Below are 17,891 nucleotides of genomic sequence, written 5' to 3' on the forward strand. Positions count from 1 at the left end.
CATCCTGAAGCTGTATTTTGCAAGGCCATACTTCCTGCCACTTAGAGCTTTCATATAGAGCTCAGACTTAATAGGAGGCCCAAACAGGGATGCAAAGTGGGAGCCAGTAGTCACACTCCTACTAACTTCTACATAACTTTAACATTAAAGGTGATACTTTTTGGACAATGAACAGAGGATACAGAAGCTGAGTACTGGTTATCCTGTTCTCGTGAATGCGAGACGAAACAAGACAGGGGAAGAGAAACCCACTTTCCCCATATCCAGAAAGACAACGTTCCACACATTTCCCAGAAGCCAAGGGCAAATGTAAATACATGAGAAAAGAGTAGGTACAGGCGGATATGAGGAGTTCAACGAACGTCGGCCTCCTTTAAGGAAAAGACACTGAGGAAGTGAAAAGTTAACTCTGACGATACAGCCATCTGTTCGACTCCGCGCAATAGATTCGATCCCTAAACCTAAATACATTTACCATGTGCTAAACAGATACAATCTAAGGGACAGTCAAATGTTGTATTTGTTTTATTGTTTAGCTGGCCATTAGAAAGAATTCAAATAGTATCTGCTTTCTTAATCCAAATACATTCAATTCCCAAGTCAAAATGCAGTAAGTAATTTTCTCCAATACAGGAGAAGTATAAATTTAAAAAATGGAATTTTACTGTAAAAACATGAAGGTACAAGAGCATCATTTAAGAGTTTTACAATATATCTCCTTAAAGAGAAACTTCGTATTTCACCTTTAAATTGTTATTTAAAATTATTAATTGTTAATATACCTGCCTACCAAGCTCCAGTAGGTTCCAGCTTAGGTTTCCAGCTATGATTACTTCAGACATAAGAAAAATGACCAATACTGCTGAAATCAACTTGAAAAAGAAATAATGTTCAGTGAAAGAAAAAAGTCCACTGCCAGAGCTCCACATCTGTGCGAGTCCGATGGAAAAGCAAGCTCTCTCCTTGAGAGCAAGAATTAAAAACAGATCACTGCAGCCTGGGGAGAGGAGGCCCCTTTAAAAACGACCCTGTAGGAAATTCTCACCAGCATGGACGTTTTCCTGGTGTCTTCTGAGGGCATCCCTGCTCTTCAGCCTCTTCCCACAGCTGTCGGCCTTGCACACAAACCTGGCGTCTCCCCGGCAGGTCTCCTGGTGCTGCTCAAAACTACAAGACAGCCAGGCAAGGGGAAAAGGGAGAAGAGATGGTAAAGCCATACCTAATTCTTCCATCGCGGCAGGCTTTTGCAATGCATGCTCTCTAGCAGAGTTTCTGGGTCGTTTCATGCATTACCTGGGCAGGTAAAAAGGAAAGCACTTAAATTCCCACGGCAGCCCTGTGATACTAAGTCACTACGGAGCGTGGAAAGCACGCATGCTAAAAATGACCCACAACCAGAAAACAGCCATCTGAGAACTCAGACACAAAACCTCGATGCTGAACTGAAGGAAGAACTGCAGGAAGAGCACTGAAAACTCCGTGAAGAATCCTTCAGACTGCTTTTCGCCGGGCACTGAAGAACACTGAGGGGAAACAGGAAAAAAAGAAACAAAAAGAAATAAAGACTGGAAGTGTGAGACAAAAACTTATGAAAATCCCTCCAATTTCAATAAAATCATGTTTGTGATCTCTGTTTTCATTCTGTCTTTTGCCCTTTAAAACTTTCAGTAGTACCTAATTTAACTGTAAGACCCAGCTCAGCAAAAAGTATCTTTGGTGTGGATTCAATAAAAGCTGACTAGACTACAGTTTTCAAGTCTATTCACTAAAATGGATACAGCCCTTGCTTTTTTTTCAAGAACCTATAACAGAATTTCCAAATGTTTAATCTCTTGCTATTATAAAAGTTTTAAGTGTAAGTTTTGAGCAGAAATTTGTCATCTCAAATTTCATAAGCAAAGTGGATGCATGTAATATATGAAAATTGTCTTAATATAAAATATAGCATGTTGCAGAATTTTACTTTAATTAATAAAAAATGAAATAGTAAGTCTGTATTAAAGATTTCTTGCTCATATACAAGGTGGCATTTTTAAAATAAAAATACATGTATCTACCTTCTCACTTTTAATAACTCATGAGACTGTAAAATATTTAAGCAAAAATATAACTTCAAATGCTGTTAATATGAAGTCAAAATAATAAAGGGTACAGAGCCAAGAGGTAGGATCATTTAATCCACCTTAATGTCATATACCATACCTATTCATCGTTAAATTGTTCTTCCTAAGTTGTTATGAAATAAACAGTGCTTCTTTTCTAAAAAGTCCGTTTTCTTTATACTCTGAACTTTCCATTTCTTAAACTTTTCTTTTACTGATTTCAGAGGGAATTTCAAATGTAGACAACTGAAACTTGATCTGTGACCTCAGAGCACTAAGTTTTGCATAACTGAATTTCAGCTTAGTAAACCAATGAGCTTGATATTTAAAGGCAAGCAATTAACTGAACAAAGACTTATTAGCATAAACAATGCTCACTTGTTGAAGTTCATAAGAATTCATATGAAACATTCATAAGAATGTTTCAAAAATCAACATAACTATACTAAAAAAAGATAAGTTAATGACAATGACAACATACAATGTTTACTTTCTTCCCCCCCAACTCCGTCTCTCTCTCTCTCTCTCTCTCTCTCTCTCTCACACACACACACACACACACACGCACACACGCCCGCGTGCACACGTACACATACATGCACAGGTTAGAAACTATAAAACAAATCAAATGGAATAGTTAAAAAAGTGTTAGCTCATAATTTTAGATATTCTTTGCTGTACGCACTGTCTTTGCAAAGCCTGCTTAACTGGGAATTTCTTCCCACAGCTCTTGCACTGAAATTCTTTCTCCTCGGTCGGTTTCTGGTGCAAGGTCTGAAGATGCTCAGCACGAATTTCCTCACTGATAAAACTCGAGTCACACTGGGGACAAGCATAGTCCTCTTTACAGCCAAGGCGATCTGCACGTTTACAAGGAAACAGATTTATAAGACAAAAATTAAGAGCCAAGAACTCAGTTTTATCCTCATTTTTAAAATCAAAATTAATTGTTTAATAGTATCAGGATAGTAAATGCTTATTATCTCTGCGAGTATTAATAATGTTGTTCATGAAAAATAATAGGAAGTGTTACTAGGGAGAAATATATGATCTTTTAATTCATTTCTCTGGTTTCAGCAAACTATAAAATCAAAATCAATTTTTAATTTACCCTATAAGGTTCACTTTTCGCATCAAAGAGTTATTACAAATGTTGAACGAGAAAGCAAGTTTTCCCTGAAACGGGTCATCTTGAGTTCACTGAGTGCACAAAGAGAAAAAAATCCAACCAAGGCAAACAATGTGGAATCACCAAGGGGAATCTCACATATATGTGAAAAAGACCAAGGTCATAAAAACAGCACTCATTACGGCAGGTGTAGTAAGGCTCTACAGCGTCTCTGGCTTGTCCGTCCCTATGGACTGCCACAGCTCCACCCAAACTTCTCAAAGTGTGCTATTTACATGACAGATTTTTTCTGATTATTAAATAAGATGAGACTTAGAAAATTTAGAAAATATGAAGAAAATGAAAATGATCAATAATCCCATAAGGAAGAGACAATCACTTAATATATTCTCAAGTCTGATTTGTCTTTTGTCTATTCACATTTTAGGCACAGTCTAACCACATTTATGATCATACTTTTTATGCAATTTCATCTGTTGCTCTTTTTGTTCATTTAACATTTTCTCAATTCAAAAAAAAATACAAGTTACCATATTTATTTAACTAAACTCTCCATTGTTTGACATTTGAGTGGATTTTCTGTTTCTTTTGTGTTGCGGGTTTGTTGTTTTGTGTTTTATTGGGGGGGTTCCTTTATTAAATAAAAAATGATTTCTAAAATAAAAATAGCAATAATGTCAATAATATAAGTACCTGATTCATATGTTTTAAAAATCTATTTAAGTTTCTGTTGATTATTTTTACAAAAGTAATGGAATTTGATATTTGTTAATATCAATAATAGAGAAAATCAGAGTGATAAGAGATAAGCAGGAGACACTGTTTTTAAGCTAAAATAGTGGACACAAAAATAACATGGCCAGGCGGGGCATTAAAAAAGTCATAGGGAATGTAGTCAGTAACATTGTAATTCACATAAATAAATAAATACTCCTGGAAAAGTAAACACAGAATACTACAGAAATAATTCCCATCACCCAAAGTCTGAAATTCAAAACAGCAAAATGCGTATTTGAAAGATAGAACAGAAAGCCTGTCCTCATCTTCCCCTTAAATAATCCAACTAAAATAAAGAAACAGAACCATAGCTGGCAATGCTGGGAATGCTTATACTTCCTCAGCTGGTAACATACAGTTACAATGGGAAATTCTTAGGAAAGACATCACTACCGTGGTGACTAAAGAAACTAGTGTCACTTCTGAAATGGCTTTGCTAAACAAAATGAAAAAATACCCTATGGTAAATTTCAGCCTGTTACAAAATGTGACTACCTATCACATCGTTCATATTTCTTTCAAACCCCATGAGGAGTAAAACACAACATAACAGAAACATGTCCCAATAATAATTGATTATTCCCCAGCAGATGGCAAACAAGCGACATCTCCGGATTGTAGGACGTCTCTAAGCAGGTCAGACCCACAGTCAACACACTGTTTTTGGTTACCCAACTGAAACAACCTAACAGTCCTGCAGCCCTCTACAATCAGAACAGGAAGTGATTTCCAGAAGCTCCAGATTCTCCAAGGATCTCTAACAAGAGGGAGGCCCAGGAATAATCCCATAGGGTCCATCCAGCGGCGTCCTCTGTACCCCTCTGCACTTGCCCTTCCCCAGGTGCAGATGAGAACATAAAGTCTCAAAGAGTTAGTGACTTGCTCCGTTACAAGACTGACTAGTGGAAGATTCAGGGCTGGAGTACAGAATTCCTCATTACTTGCCACCCCACCATACCAGGGAGAGCAGCAGGAGCCAGGAGCTGGCGCTGACCTTAGCAATCCCACAGGGTACATCTACCACCCACGCCCAGCATTCTCCTCCTGCTGGAAGACAGATGGGGGCTTACAGCCGGATATCCTCTGAGAGTAGTTTTGACAAAATAACCATTTTGACAACACCGTATTATAATGCGACTATAATTCCACCGCAGTTCAAACTGTATTTCTCCTACAACTTCTGTTCTCTCAGATCACCAGTTGGAGGCAATACCTTTTCTGCCAGCTGTTGATTGTCCTTTAGAATTTTTAACTTCCCCTTCTTTGATCATTGTCATAATTTGCTGTTCTTCCTCATCGGCCTCCATGTCACTGTCCAGGTAGCCAATCAGAAGCTCTGTATCTGTTTCTATATCTTCAATTGCCAAATAGAAAATGTTTTCTCCTTCCTGAGACAAAATTAAAAAATACGCTGTTGTATGACAAATATATCTTGATAATTTTTAAAATGTTGAACCATTTGTTTCTAATAGTAATTAAGAAATCATTTTAAGATACATTGAGTACCATGTGCCCATTAAAAGTTACTATTCATTTTTTTGTAACTCCAACAGATCTGGATACTGAAAAAGGAAACTGACAATATTCAGTCACCTAGCAAATAAAATACGAATATATATTACAGATAGTCACATTTATATATAACAAATGAAAGTCTAATTATTTAGATTTCTAAAAGTGAATTTCACATTGTTAATTTGCCTAATGCAGTAACACCTTGTGGAGGTCTGTAAATGCAGTAAAAAGAAATTTCTTAAGTAATGGTGTCATTTCCCCACCCATAGAACAATATGCTATCAATGACCTAATTATGATTAATTTTAAATCCAAAACTGGAAGAAAAAAAAACTTTCAAGTTATAACATAAGCCAGAGGAACAGCAAACGAACCCTAAAAGAATTTCCAAAAACCTGGACCAGAGTAGAAAAAAAGACCAGGCACCTGAGAGGTTCAAAGAATTGACTGAATCATCATGTGTACCTAAATTTCACTAAAATGACAGGAGAGCTGAAAAGAAAGGAAGTTCCACTATCAACACACCAAAATTTTTTTAGAAAATTCTAGAAGGTTAGAAATCAGGGTTGAAATGATAGATAGCTATTGCAGAAGAAATTTCAACCCATAACAGACACAAGAAAAATGTTACAAAGAAGAACCTACTTCCCAAGGAAACCCCACAGAAACTTCACACTTGGAATGAACTGGTACAAAAAGCCCCTCTGGGCCTTCGGCCAATCACCAGGGAGGCCAGAACTGGGGCTGCTTAGCTCGCTGTCCCCAGGAGAAACACCCAGAATTGCTGTCTTTTACATAGATGAGGATTTGTTCTGGGAGGGCTCCTAGTTTGGCTGCTAAGGATAAAGAGAAGCAAAGCATAGTCTGAATTTATTGAACCTTGGTGGTAGGCAAGGGGAGGGAAGGACAAGGACAATAAGCTCCACCAAGGAGTGAAATTCAATAGGGGAGAGAACACAGAACAAAGCCTTCTCTCCCTTGGCATTATTACCACACTCTTGTTAAGGAGGAGGAGACAAAGGAGGAGGGGGAAGAGGTAAGGTGAGTGGGAGAAGAGAGAAGGGAGGAAGAGGAACGTGTAAACGCGTGTATGTGTGTGTTTATGTATGTATACACAAGCAGAACTCTTGCGAAAAGTTGGAAAAATATGCATCAAACTGTTATACAGTTATCTTTTGGAGGCTGGGAGAAAAAGTAGTCCATATTCAATACTGTTTTAGGTTTTTTTTGTTTTTGTTTTTACAATGAACAGAATATTTGTAATTTTTAAAACAATATATATTAGAAAATTCCATGAAAGAGACAGAAATGATCATATTCATCATTTCTGGGCAAGAAAGGCATGATGCAAAAGTTCAAAGCATGGAAGCAAATCTAAGCATCAGCTACAGTTAATTAAAGGATCTTTCTATAATATTTAGAGCATCCTGGGAAGTTTTTTGAATTTCAAACCTCCAGAAACTATAAAAAGTTATTTCTAATTAAGAACACAATTAACTTCTATACAATTGTTACTCTTTGTGCAACAAAAATAAACAAAAAACAATGTAGATGCTCAGCAAAAGAGAGGTCTCTTTTTAAATTAATTTGGAAGTAGTAATTTCCAAGGTTTGGAAACCACTTGCCAAGAGTTACCCAAAGCAACAAAGGACTCATCTAATGAAGATTTCAGAGAATAATCATAAATCTTAGTGCTTATGTGATCAATATCTAAGAAATTTAATTGAAATGTCTTTCCAGAATATTAATCATCAATATTGTGATGACCTTCATAGCACCAAGAAAAGATAATAATTTTTAATTTAAAACACGATAACATTAACTTAAACTGCAATCATAAGATACAGCATGCCTATTTAGGGACTCCATAAGAAAAAAAAAATTAATATGCCAGTTAAAACCTCAATTCAATAAAAGTAATAGCATTATAGCCACCAAGGAACCAACTACATGCTTTGTCTGTAGGCCAAGATATGGGAAGAAGAGGAATGCCATTACGGGTATTACTCCCATCTATTTATTTAATAGAAATATACAGATACCTTTCTACATATAATTCCTACCCTTACCCAGACCAAGAGTCTCTTCCCTTTCATTTGCTAGCACAATAGTTTTAAGAAGTATCCTCTTAAATTGCTTCCTTCCCTACAATTCACTAATTTAATCACATAACAACTCTTCATTATATTGTTCTCCTTCTTCAAAACCTCCCATTGCTAGAACCTGCGAGATTCCTAATCTCTGGAACTCTCTTGAGCTCCTCAGGCAATATTCCTCACCTGTAGGTGCACCCCCAGGCCCAATTTCATGCCCTTTGGCAAGAAGGATTTAAAGGGTGTTGACCCAAAGTCCTGAGACTCAGCATCAACTCCGTGTTGTCGTTCACCTGGCTCTGACCTTGTGTTCCAGCTCTGATGACTGTTTTAATAGTTTGATCCTGAAATTTACTTATTATGGCCATCACTTCCGGTCATCAGGTTTGTGGCTTGTTCCCCTTAACAACGTTCCCTTCATAAGAGAATCACTCCTTACATTTACATGTTAGGGTTTAGCACCTTCCTGGACTCTGCCTGGGGTCTAGGGTCCTGCTTATGGTTCCTGTTATGGGCTCCTGGTGATTTTGCTGGAAAATGCTCGAGCTGGGAACACCTGGGTCTCTCAGTCAGTTGAGGTCAGACTCTTGGTTTCCACTCATGTCACAATCTGGGGGTCTGGGATTGAGGCCCCACATTGGACTTTGTGCTCAGCATAGAGTCTGCTTGTCCCTCTCCCTCCTTCTCTGTTCCTTCCCCTGCTCATGTTCTCGCTCTCAAATAAATAAATAAAATCTTTTTAAAAAATGCTTCAGCTGAAAGAAGGCTGTTCAACATGATGATCTGTTCAAAAGCAAATATTCCTTTTTGTAAAAAGATTTATTTATTTATTTTAGAGGGAGAGAGAGAGAGAGAGCACATGCGCACACCAGCAGGGGGAGGAGCAGATGGCAGAGGGAGAGAGAATCTTCAAGCAGACTCCACTCTGAGCTCACAGCCCCACAGGAGGGGGCGATGATCTCACAACCCGATATCATGACCTGAGCCAAAACCAAGAGTCCCACGCTTTACAAACTGAGCTACCCAGGTGCCCCAAAAGCAAATAGTCCTCAGCCAGTGGTTTTCATTGTGTTGGCAATCAGGATACAACATAGAGTGAGTGGTTTTACAATTGTTATCCATCTCTTGCATTACTGTCCATCATTCTGAATTTGTTATTTCTTAGTCTTGTTTCATGTTGCTTTATTTGTATATGGCATTCAGCTATTTCTACTGCAAGCTGTTTATACATCAAAAAGCTACAGTAGTCTAAATGTCCAACAATAGAAGATGGAATAAATTAAGTGCCTAGCTATTGGTTTTAAAATTTACCAAATGTAATTTTTATAGGCAAAAATATATATGGCACCAATGTGCCCCACAAAGAAAAAGATATCAACAAACATGTTAACAGAGCTTATTTCTAAGTAGAGGTAATTGTTAAGTATTTTGCAGAGTCTTCTTCTGTTAGTCCATACGTTAAAATTTTTCTAGAATTAACAGGTGTTACTTTTGTAGTGAAAGAAAACAAGAAATAATATAAACAGACCTGGTTCTCTGACACCGGGAAGTGGTACCGCATAGTGACAAAGCAGCACAGGCTTTGGGCTGTTCAAAGTCTTTCTGCAGTTAATTGGCTGTGTAACTGTGCAAACAGCTTAATCTCTCAAACCACCAGTTTCTTCATTTGCAAGATGAAGAAAATAACAGTGCTTATCTCATAGGCCGGTTGTAAGGATTAAAAGTGAGAATATTTGTAAAATCTGGTAAGGTGCCTGGCATATGGTAAGCAAGCATTCGTGAATGGCAGCTGCTATGATGATGATGATGGTGATGATGATGGGGGTGATGATGATGATTACTATTACTATTATCATGATATAAAACTTGAAAACCAGTGGTTAAAATATTCCTTTTTCTCAAAATTTATTTCAACCCAACTGCCACATAAATTTGCTATGACAATGCTGCCTTTGACTAAATCTCATTTGGCTAAATTGCTCTCAACCAAAATATAATTCAATTCCACTGACTGCCTACCAGAGCTCTCTCTGAATTGCTTTGGATTTCTGGTTGTCACGCTCTGTTCTCTTGTTAATATGCTAATGCGTCACTCCGGTTTGGCCGTCCGATCCCAGTCACTGGTCTGAACTATACCTAACGTGACCAGCCATCTGCTTTGCCTGCAACTGAGGAGTTTCCCAGGACATGGGGATTTCACAGCCAAAACTGAGAGTCCTGAGCAAACCAGGACAGTTGGTCACCCTAACTGCACCCATCATGTTCTCCAAAACCACGTTCTAAACTCTACTTAAGAGTTCCTACCAATAATGTTGGCTGGGTCCATCCCCCAATCTCCAGCCCCCACTCAGGGTTTTCAACCTATAGAACCAGTCATATCCCCAAATACGGCTCCAAAGGCTTATCAAATCAACTCCTATAATCTGAGCCCACTTTGTCCTCTCATCTTCAACTACCCTTCAAACGAACCTACTTCTTATTCTTCTGTCCAACTGGTATACTTCCTCTCAGAAAACACTGGCCTCGTTCCTGCCTTAGTACAATTGCAAAGATGCCACCTGGCCTCCCTGTTTCAACTCCTCAGCATCATCTGAGGCACAGCTCATTTTCATCCTTCTCCATGAAACCTTCTCTAATCTATTAAATGCATGTAGGCTCCAGGCATTTCCTCTATATAAAATGCCTTAACTTTATTGGGCACTTATAATTTATTTCTGTGGTTTTTGTCATTTAATTCATATGATCAGTCAAATTCTAATATGTGTTGATCTCGTCTTCCCGAAGATAATTTCCTCAAGGCAGGAAACAAGAATTACCATGTGTCGCCCACAGCATAAGTTGTACTCATAACAGTTGCTCAACATTTTACAAATAATGAGTAGTAAAAAAGAATACTAAAATGCTTGTGTCTATAGAAGAAAAGCACTTATTAGTAAAAAAGTTTACAGATACTTTCCTTTATTTGCCTTTAGTGGTAGGCTATTATAATAAAGCAAGTCACAGATACTGGTGACTTGGGAGGATTATGGCAGGGAAATAATGGAGATGGTGAGAAGTATTAAGTATGATCCAAAGAGAAAGCAGATGCTATTTCCTGACAGAATGTACATGCAGTGTGAAAGCAGAAGGGTCGAGGATGAGTCTGGGGTGTTACAGTTTTCCCTCAAGCATTCACAGATGTTACTCTATTAAATAACAATTCTTCTTAAGGTTCAAAATAAAAGACCAACTTCAGATTTTTGTTGTGAATCTGTATCTTCTCTGTATATGTAAATATATTTTCATGTGGTCCTTCACTCAGGTGCCCAAGATATTACCCAATTCCGCCATTTTTTAAAAGATTTTACTTATTTATTTGAGGTAGAAAGAGCGAGAGAGAGTGAGCACAAGCTGGGGGGGTGGGGCAGAGGGAGAGGGAGAGGCAGGTTCCCCGCTGAGCAGGGAGTTGGATGCGGGGCTCGATCCCTAGAATCATGACCCGAGCCGAAGGCAGATGCTTAACCAACTGAGCCACCCAGGCGCCCCGAATGCAGCCACTGTTAAAGTTAATTACTATTCTTCAACAAATCTGCAAAGTAAGAGTCGTTCATAATCCCCAATCGAAAAAAAAGTTATCTTAGGTCATAAACTACTTGCAAAGCTCTTCCTTTGGACAGACAATAGATTCAGTTAAGTAAAGTACAGGAGAATGCTGATGTGTTTCTCTGAATGACAGTGAAAAAAATAACGGTGGCTTAGATTTTATTAGATTCATCATTTTCGTAAGATCACATATGGAATTCGGATTAAGAGGCAAATTTACACACACAATAGCTTCTCTGAATATCTTAATTGTCAGGGTTTTTGAAACAAACTTAGGTAATGAAAATAAGCAAATCCAGAAAAAAAGTAGTGACTTGGCTGGGCTAATTCAACAGGAAAGCTGGAGATAGTGCCATGGGGCAGACAGACCTGCTACAGACCATTCAATTGACGCAGGTGCTCCACGAAAACCCTAATGCACCAAAATAACCGTCTCTGAATTCATAAATACTGTTATAGTCAACTGTCATGAATTTGAATGATTAACTGTATGTATATGGTCTTAAAAACAAATCCTATCATCAATGTCATTATCTCTTTTCATACTAGTAACCTACTCTTGGCTCACTAGACTGTCTTAGCACACTGGTGGGGAAGTTCCATCACAGGAAAGAGTCGGGGGGTGATGGAATCAGCCCCTAGCCAGAGTAAAAACTCAGGTCTACAGAGGAACACAAGGAGGCAGCCATTAGACTTTCGGGCTTTAGAACCAGACTAGGAACTGACACTACTCTGCCCCTTTCTGCTTATGTAGGTGTCCTTCCTTATCCCTGTGTGCGTCGATTTCCTTATCCATAAAGCAAAAAAAAACACAACTTATTTATGCCTTGGATCTTACTGCTAATTTCTGATAAGTGGCTAAGAACACATAAAAGAAAAACAATACCTCACATCAATATAGCACTTTGCAGTTTTCTAAAGATTTCACGTACCTTATTTCATCAGATTTTCATAGTAACCTGGTGAGATACAGATGGAAATGTCAGGTGCATTTCCAAGTACATTGGACAGAAAGACTCTATTTTGTAATCAGATAAACTTACGACCTGGGATTCCAGTACACAACTTACTAGCAATGTATCCTTAGGAAAGTTATCTTAACTTCATTTAACTACCTTATCTACAAAATGGGATCAATAGTACCTACCTAAAGGAGTTGCTTTGAATTAAAAAATAAGGAATATATAAAGTATGCCTGGTAGACAGTCGGCACTTAAGAGATGGTTAGCATCTCCCAGAAGAACTGCTCCAACCAGTGCACATTTTACAAATGGGAAAGTTGAGGTTCGGAGATGATAAATTATAAAGCTCACACTTAGTAAATCCTACAGCCAGTCTAGAACTAGAACCGTGAGAAGAGCTTGCATGATAAGGTCAGGAGTGAAGTAGATTTAGTCAATTGTGACAGCTACTATTTCAATTTTCCTGGATAAAATATTTCCGAAAGGAGCCTAAAATAACCCAATGCATTTAAGGGCTAAAGGGAATTTGTTCTCATAAAATATTTTTTTATTTTTTCTGCTTACTTTTCAATGACTCACAAAATAATTTCCTTTCTTTGGTCATACACCTATTTTTAACTATGTTGCCTCAATCTCATGCACAGTAAAAACTTCTATTGTTATGCAGATCTGATATTAATATATTCTTAAAATAGCCACTTATATGTCATATACAAAGTAAGAACACTTAATTAGGAGTTAAGACTTTTCTTCTGGCTTTGGCTTTCCCATTCGGGCCCTCTCGCCTTGGGCGAGCCTCTTCTCATCTTTGGAACTCTTCTGCTTCATCTGTAAAATGATGCAGATAGACTTTATTATCTCATCCCTTCCAGAGCTAGACTAAATCACAAGTGAAATGACATCTTTCCAAAGGACTAGTTAACGACGCTAAAGAGAAATGCATGCATACAGGATGCTGTGATCACTGCTGCCCCTCTCAGACTACACCCTAGGAAGAGAAACACTTAAGTAGGATGTCAGTGAAAAGCTGGGTACACAACATTATACGATGGGGGGAGGTGGCTTCTCTGAAATTACACAGAATAACGTAAGCCACCACTTGATAAGATTTTATCAATGTGATTGTTTCTGTCTTGTGGCAATAGCTAGGACCAGATAAACTCACAACGCCTTCCAGTCTAATTCTTTCCGATTCTATCACTATCACAAAACATTTACTCCTGGTGTTCTAGATGTATATACTTTTCAAATTCCCTATCTCCTTCCAACATCCAGCATCACTCACAGACCTCAACTTTCTCTGACAATTTGCCCACTCTCCCTTCTCAAGTCCCACGCCCCACTAGGATAGATTTCATGAATCCATACATTTGAGGTTCAGTTCTGCTATTTCAAAATAGCAAAAGTAACTGTCTCTTGTTTTGCAAGGAAATATAATCCCCACTGTGTGCAAATAAATATAACTCTAGGAGAGGCCACGGGTGATTTGGTATTTCAGCTGCGCCTGTCTGTGACTTAACTTGGTTTCTCTTTACTTGGCAGACTGTTGTCCACATGTGGATGATGTAAGAAAAAAACATGATTGTGAAATTGGCAAAGACACAATTCATTGTATTGAAAAGGTAGTAAGTAGTGAGAATCCAGATCTCCAGCCAAAATGACTAATGACTAATCAAAGCAATAGGAAATCATCTTCAAAATTCCTGAGGTTACAAATTGAAACTCTACCAGCATGGATGGAAAAAAAAAGTTTGGACTCCTACTCAATTATCAATAGAAGTAGGAGAGAAGTGACAAAGGCGGGGAAAAGAAAATGAAATGAAATAGGAAGAATTCCATATTTAATATCCTCTCACTTAATTCTTCTTTACAAAAACCCTAATTCAGTCTCAACCTGTATATCTACATCACTTCTGCAAAGCTCAATATACAAAGCTAAAAAATACCAGGAAAAAATCACTTCCACAGTAAAATTCACAAAATATATCTATTAATACTCACCTAACAATGAAACCAAAAATCCTTAAAATAAGACCTAACCGTAATAGAATTTCACATTCCTATTCGTTCACTCCCATCCCAGGAGGACTGTACCAGGTCGCGAGGCAGCTGAGTCTCAGAGTGGCGTCTGTGGAGGCTGCGTACTGGATCCAGTTTGAGCAGGTGACTTGTATCGACCCATGAAATGTGACTGGAAGCAAGAGAGCTTTAAGAGTCATCACGTTGGGGTGACTGCTCTTTCCCTTCTGCCAGAAAAACACATCTCTGGTAAGGGTTGTTCCTCTGGACATCAAGAGGAACCAAATGCTGGAAAGAGTCACAGCCTCCAGTAGCCTATACTTGTGTGGACAAGAACCAAATCTTCGGTGCTACAAACCACTAAGACTTCAAGGTTGTTTGTTAGAGCAGTCTTCGTGGCAGAAGTTGATTGATACAATGACTGACGCAAAACAATATTTTTTGAATTATTTACTTGGTGAATAAGAAGAAAACATCTTGAAACCAAGGAAAATCATGTGAAGCAAGAAAATGACAGGTGTATTTTAAAAAGTGAACTGTGTGAAGTAATTTAATTTCATGTTTATGGTGCATTAATCAGGTCCTATAAGAAAAATGAAGTTTCAAACATATGTAAATAAAATGGTCTTTCTTTTTTTTTTAAAGATTTATTATTATTATTATTTTAAGATTTTATTTATTTATTTGACACAGAGAGACAGCCAGAGAGAGAGGGAACACAAGCAGGGGGAGTGGGAGAGGAAGAAGCAGGCTCCCAGCGGAGGAGCCTGATGTGGGGCTCGATCCCAGAACGCCGGGATCACGCCCTGAGCTGAAGGCCGATGCTTAATGACTGTGCCACCCAGGTGTCCCTAAGATTTATTATTTGAGAAAGAGAGAGAGAGAGTGCAAGCATATGGAGGGGCAGAGGGAGAGGGAGAAGGAGAGAAGCAGACTCCCCACTGAGTGCAGAGCCCTACACAGGGCTCGATTCCATGACCCATGAGTTCATGACGAGAGCTGAAATCAGACGTCTGACGTTTAACCAGCTGAGCCACCTAGGTGCCCCTAAAATGGTCTCTTTTCTAATCACAGCTCATAATCAGCCACAAAGCAAAGAAACAGTTTAATACGATTCCCAGGAATGAGATACTATATTAGACAAAACACCAAGCCCATAAATAAAAAACAACAATCACAAATCACTGATATATATGCGATCTTTCTCTGAGGGGCTCAAGCAAAGATAGTAATCTTTGAAGCACCTTACGAACAAATCTGACATCATGGAGAAAAAGGTCAACAGAAAAGACCAGAAGAATCAAAAAGAAAATTTTGCTACATAGAAAACACGTGATGTGCTCCTGGGACACAGAGGCTCTTCACAGGAAAAAAAAAAAAAAACTATACCTCGGCTATTTTACTTAGACATAAGTTAGCAATATTGACAGGCCAAGACACTTTAAAATAAGATCATGCTACAGGGAACCGAGTGGCTATTTTATATATAAGCAGTTACAGGGCACACTGTGTATATTTGCTCTATTTTACGTCAGAAGCTCTTAACTGACCTCCACTTAACTCCTTCCCGGATTTACCTGACACTGCACTGAATCTGCCAACTGGCGCCCAAAGCAAAGTCTCAGTGAGCAGCCTTCTCTCCGCTTTGCCTGCACACCTCTGTCCTCTGTCCTGGCCACTTGACTTGCATGCTTGCGTCCCAAGAGTCCACTGTGTTTGTTCCCACACATGTTTATGTCACTTGTACAAGTTATATTAATTAGTAACTTAATTAAATGTTACATAAACCAAAGATATGAGTAAGAAAAAATGCAACTGCTTCTAAGAAAATCAGTTGAATGTTTTGAAAAGACTCAAAGGTAAGTCTGTGAAAAAAAAAATTGTCAAGATACAGAAGGCAAAGCAATTATAAAAGATGGGGGAAAATCATAAATCTGGAAGGATTCTGCACTCAGGTTGCCTTAAAGAAAGAGGCTTTACTCATACGACTTTTAAAACAGCAAAACTGAATACCAGGAGTGTTTATGAAAAAATATGGTAGCAAACTCTAGTGAGAAAACCTATACTCAGAATCAAGAAGGCTTTGGTGAGAAATCAAAAAAATTGAAGACTCAATGTATACTTATAAAACTTAACTTAAAATAAGATGGTTCAATTATCAATTCTACGATTCCTACTAGCACAAACTTTTTCAATTACCTGACCAAGAACTGGTCCATATTATATCAGAAAAGAGAATTTCAACCAAATTATCATATAACCAAGTCTGAGCAATAGGTTTCCCATACAAGCCTCCCTAACCCTCCATGTTGTCCCTATCAAAGTACTTACCACCCTGTTCTGTATTTATTTAGCTGCATTCCCCAACTCGGCTATAAACTCCGGTGGGAGGAAGGGATTATAACCTCAAATTATATATAAATTATCATTCCCAAAATATTTATTTTTCTAAATGGCATAAGAATTAGCTAAACACAGGCCTCTCCTCCCCCTGCCTCCTCCCTTCCCCAAAGATTGCTTGCTCCCCGAGGTCAGGTCCTATATCAGATTCATCTGTGTAGAAATCTCAGTGCCTGACTCAACACCTTGCTCACTGAAGGCTATCCACAAAGGATCCACTGAACTGAACTAAGTACGAGAAAAATAATTGTCATTTCCTTTTGAATTAATAAGACCAGAAAGGCAAGAGTGTCAATCAGGAAAGTGGAACTTGCTACAAAAAGGGTTGAAGAGTCAACTCCCATTTCCAACAAATTCTTAAGAATTCAAAAGTTAGGGGCGCCTGGGTGGCTCAGTCGTTAAGCGTCTGCTTTCAGCTCAGGTCATGATCCCGGTGTTCTGGGATCAAGCCCTGCATCGGGCTCCCTGCTCAGCGGAAAGCCTGCTTCTCCTTCTCCTACTCCCCCTGCTTGTGTTCCCTCTCTCGCTGCCTCTCTTTCTGTCAAATAAATAAATAAAATCTTAAAAAAAAAAAAAGCCAAAAACTGGGAGTGTTTTAACCAACTGGAAGTAAGAGACCAGACTAGACAAGCAGATTTGCTTCCTGGAAAGAGAACCAGAATCAGGCCAAGCACACCCCACTCAACGTACCAAATATCAATTCAAAAACCTAGGAGAGAAACTGAAAGTTCTTTCAACGCATTTATTGTTGCACTAATGCACACGGTACCGCAGAATACCCACACTCACAAGAATGCCCATGCCAGTTCCTGCTCTGAGGGACTTTACATGCTTTTGGTGGAAATAGAATAGAATAGAAACTGGTTAAATTACCAAAAAGAGCAAAAAGGGCCAAGACAGTCATACAGCTCTGGAATTTTTTGAGACAGTTCCACAACAGCATTTGAAATTCACTCTGAACCTTGTAAGCTGGATAAATTTTGGACAAGATAAGATCCAGAAGAAGTGGGTCTATTAAAATAGGGAAAACAATGTTGGCAAAGTCACAGCACTACAAAGGGTAGCTTAGGTTATTGCAAGCAACAAATGTAGCTATAACACTGGGTATTGCAGAAACATTGTAGAGAAGTCGACTGAAAAAGCGGCTTTGATGTGTGGAGTGACTAAGAAGTCAGGCACAGGTTAAATGTGCTCTGTTAATTGTAGCATTTGAAGAAAACTGTAAGGCAATCACCTGAAACATGAGACAGAAAAAAAAAAAAAAGACTGAAAAATAGAAACCTGTAAGGAATTTTGTTCATTTGATCAATAT

General features: G+C 38.4%; 1 protein-coding gene across 6 annotated transcripts in view; it reads right to left on the minus strand.

The window, feature by feature from the left end:
* Positions 1–17,891, minus strand: part of PRDM5 (PR/SET domain 5) — a 193,889-nt gene that overhangs the window by 99,090 nt on the left and 76,908 nt on the right. For all 6 annotated transcript variants that reach the window (XM_045799063.2, XM_045799061.2, XM_045799062.2 and 3 more), the window contains 4 exons: positions 5,222–5,396; positions 2,788–2,962; positions 1,431–1,523; positions 1,046–1,167 (listed from right to left, as the gene is read on the minus strand). In XM_045799063.2, coding sequence (XP_045655019.1) covers positions 1,046–1,167; positions 1,431–1,523; positions 2,788–2,962; positions 5,222–5,396 — 565 coding nt within the window. The remainder of the gene's footprint in view (positions 1–1,045; positions 1,168–1,430; positions 1,524–2,787; positions 2,963–5,221; positions 5,397–17,891) is intronic.

The sequence above is a fragment of the Ursus americanus genome, chromosome 13 (assembly GCF_024610735.1).
Source record: "Ursus americanus isolate L20-20 chromosome 13, mUrsAme1.1.p, whole genome shotgun sequence".
Classification (NCBI taxonomy): Eukaryota; Metazoa; Chordata; class Mammalia; order Carnivora; family Ursidae; genus Ursus; species Ursus americanus.